This window comes from Nothobranchius furzeri, chromosome 2 (genome assembly GCF_043380555.1).
Source record: "Nothobranchius furzeri strain GRZ-AD chromosome 2, NfurGRZ-RIMD1, whole genome shotgun sequence".
Lineage (NCBI taxonomy): Eukaryota > Metazoa > Chordata > Actinopteri > Cyprinodontiformes > Nothobranchiidae > Nothobranchius > Nothobranchius furzeri.
Window position 1 is genome coordinate 51,582,158 of NC_091742.1, and position 1,796 is coordinate 51,583,953.

Consider the following 1,796-nt stretch of genomic DNA (forward strand, 5'->3'; position numbering starts at 1 on the left):
TAAATATTTTGGGCAAACAAATACATTTTGTCATTCTCGTGATGTAAAATGGCAGATTTGTATTAGATCGGAGGGTATTAAAACACTTAACAGCATCTATAGAATGATTCATAGTTGATGGGATTTATTACATAATCAGTTGCACCAAACAGCTGTCCTCTGTCAGATTCCCTCTGTTATTTTCCTTTGAGAACATTAATATTAATGAGGAAGGAAGGCTGACCAAGCCTCTCAGTCGTCCCCCCTCCCCCTACATCCTCAGCCTGGATGCAGGAAGGCTCACTCTCTCCCCAGCAGACGGTCTCAGCATCGCTCCCCTGTCTCCATCTCTGCATCCCTCTATCCATCCCTGCGCTCTCAGCTAAAGGATCTCAGCCCACTGCTGTGTGGAAAGCCGGTAAGACAGTTTTGTCTCTTCTTTGTTTGTCTCGCTGCGTCTCTTTGTGGCTGCGTTTTATCAGGAATCGAACAAAGAGGCTGGGGTGTGGCTGGAGGGAAAGAAGCTGGCTGCTGAAGGCAGCAGGGAGATGGCAGGACGATGGTTGTGTTTTTGGTGTCAGAGACAAAAACAATCACAGGCTTTGAGTGATATAATTATTATTTTCACATTAGAAGAAGATTATATTTGACTGATGATGTCTGGCACCAGCATGGGCAGAGGGGCGATCGAGGACATGATTCAGGAAAAAGACGCAGGCTTCCAATTCTTGTTATTTGCCAAGAGACATTTTAAAGCCTCGTTAAAATCCACTGAAATGCAAATGATCAAGTCGACAGGAGGTTTGTGTTGCCACATGTCTGACAGAGCAGCTCTGACAGGCATGACTGGGCTGGGCTGTTTTAGACCTGAGGCCAGGTCCTGCTGCAGCACAGGATCGCCTGTGAAGGAGGATGCCGAGGAGGCGAGACAGGCAGACAGCGGATGCAGGAACAAAGACTCGAGCCTCGAAGACAAAAAAGTCAGACACAAAAGGCAGACACAAAAGGCAGAAACACAGCAACACGTTAGCTTCAAATCCATGAGCGTGTGTGGGAGGCACCTGTGTAGCCTGAGCAGCACATGTGGTAGCCACTCCCTTTGGCTGGACACATTACACACGCAGCTCCCATGATAACTTTTCAGATGAAACAAGGTGTGTGTGTGTGTGCTTTGTCCTCTTTTGCAGCCATTATGTCGGACAAGCCTGACATGACTGAGATCTCCCGTTTTGACAAGACGAAGCTGAAGAAGACTGAGACGAAGGAGAAGAACCCTCTGCCCACCAAAGAGAGTGAGTGTGCTTTTCCTTCGGAGCGTTTAATCCACAAATCTCCAGTTATCGCTTTAGCACACAGTCAGCATCAGTAGGGTGATTTAAAGCGAGGCCCAGTAAAGCCTCGAAAACCCAAATTCACCGCAGTGTTTCCCTCTTTCAGCCATCGAGCAGGAGAGGAAGGGCGATGCCACGCCTTGACTTGAGCACACGAGGAGGAGCACAGATGCCACAGAAGAAAAAGCACTTTCTTTTTGATTATCATAGTATTAGAACCTCCTACGTTGTCTTCAGAAAAGGGAGCTGTGAGCTCCCTGAGGTGCTATCCTCACATTGGGGGGGTGGGGGTGGGGGTGGGGGGGTCATCTTTTACCACTCTGAAAACTTCAGCCTGGGTGCCCGTCTTGTACTGTTAGCTCAAAGCTGACATGTCTCCAATATCGCCAGACTGGGGAGTGGTGTAGTGATGTAGCAGAGAGGAAGATGGGCATCCACGTCAGGCGTTGCAGAGGAGGGGGTGGGGTTGTTCATAATTTAACTCAA

The 1,796-nt window shown here is 48.5% G+C and overlaps 1 protein-coding gene across 1 annotated transcript; it reads left to right on the forward strand.

The window, feature by feature from the left end:
- Positions 1-237: 237 nt before the first annotated feature.
- Positions 238-1,592, forward strand: tmsb2 (thymosin beta 2). Its single transcript, XM_015975255.3, has 3 exons — positions 238-397; positions 1,167-1,271; positions 1,417-1,592. The coding sequence occupies exons 1-3, from the start codon at positions 268-270 to the stop codon at positions 1,452-1,454; spliced, it is 273 nt and encodes a 90-aa protein (XP_015830741.1). The 5' UTR covers positions 238-267; the 3' UTR covers positions 1,455-1,592.
- The last annotated feature ends 204 nt before the right edge of the window (positions 1,593-1,796 follow it).

Coding starts and splice junctions, on each gene's coding strand:
- tmsb2 (XM_015975255.3), top strand. CDS start 268: ATGCAGGAAGGCTCACTCTCTCCCCAGCAGACGGTCTCAGCATCGCTC. Junction 398..1,166: donor CACTGCTGTGTGGAAAGCCG/GTAAGACAGTTT, acceptor CCTCTTTTGCAG/CCATTATGTCGGACAAGCCT. Junction 1,272..1,416: donor CCCTCTGCCCACCAAAGAGA/GTGAGTGTGCTT, acceptor TCCCTCTTTCAG/CCATCGAGCAGGAGAGGAAG.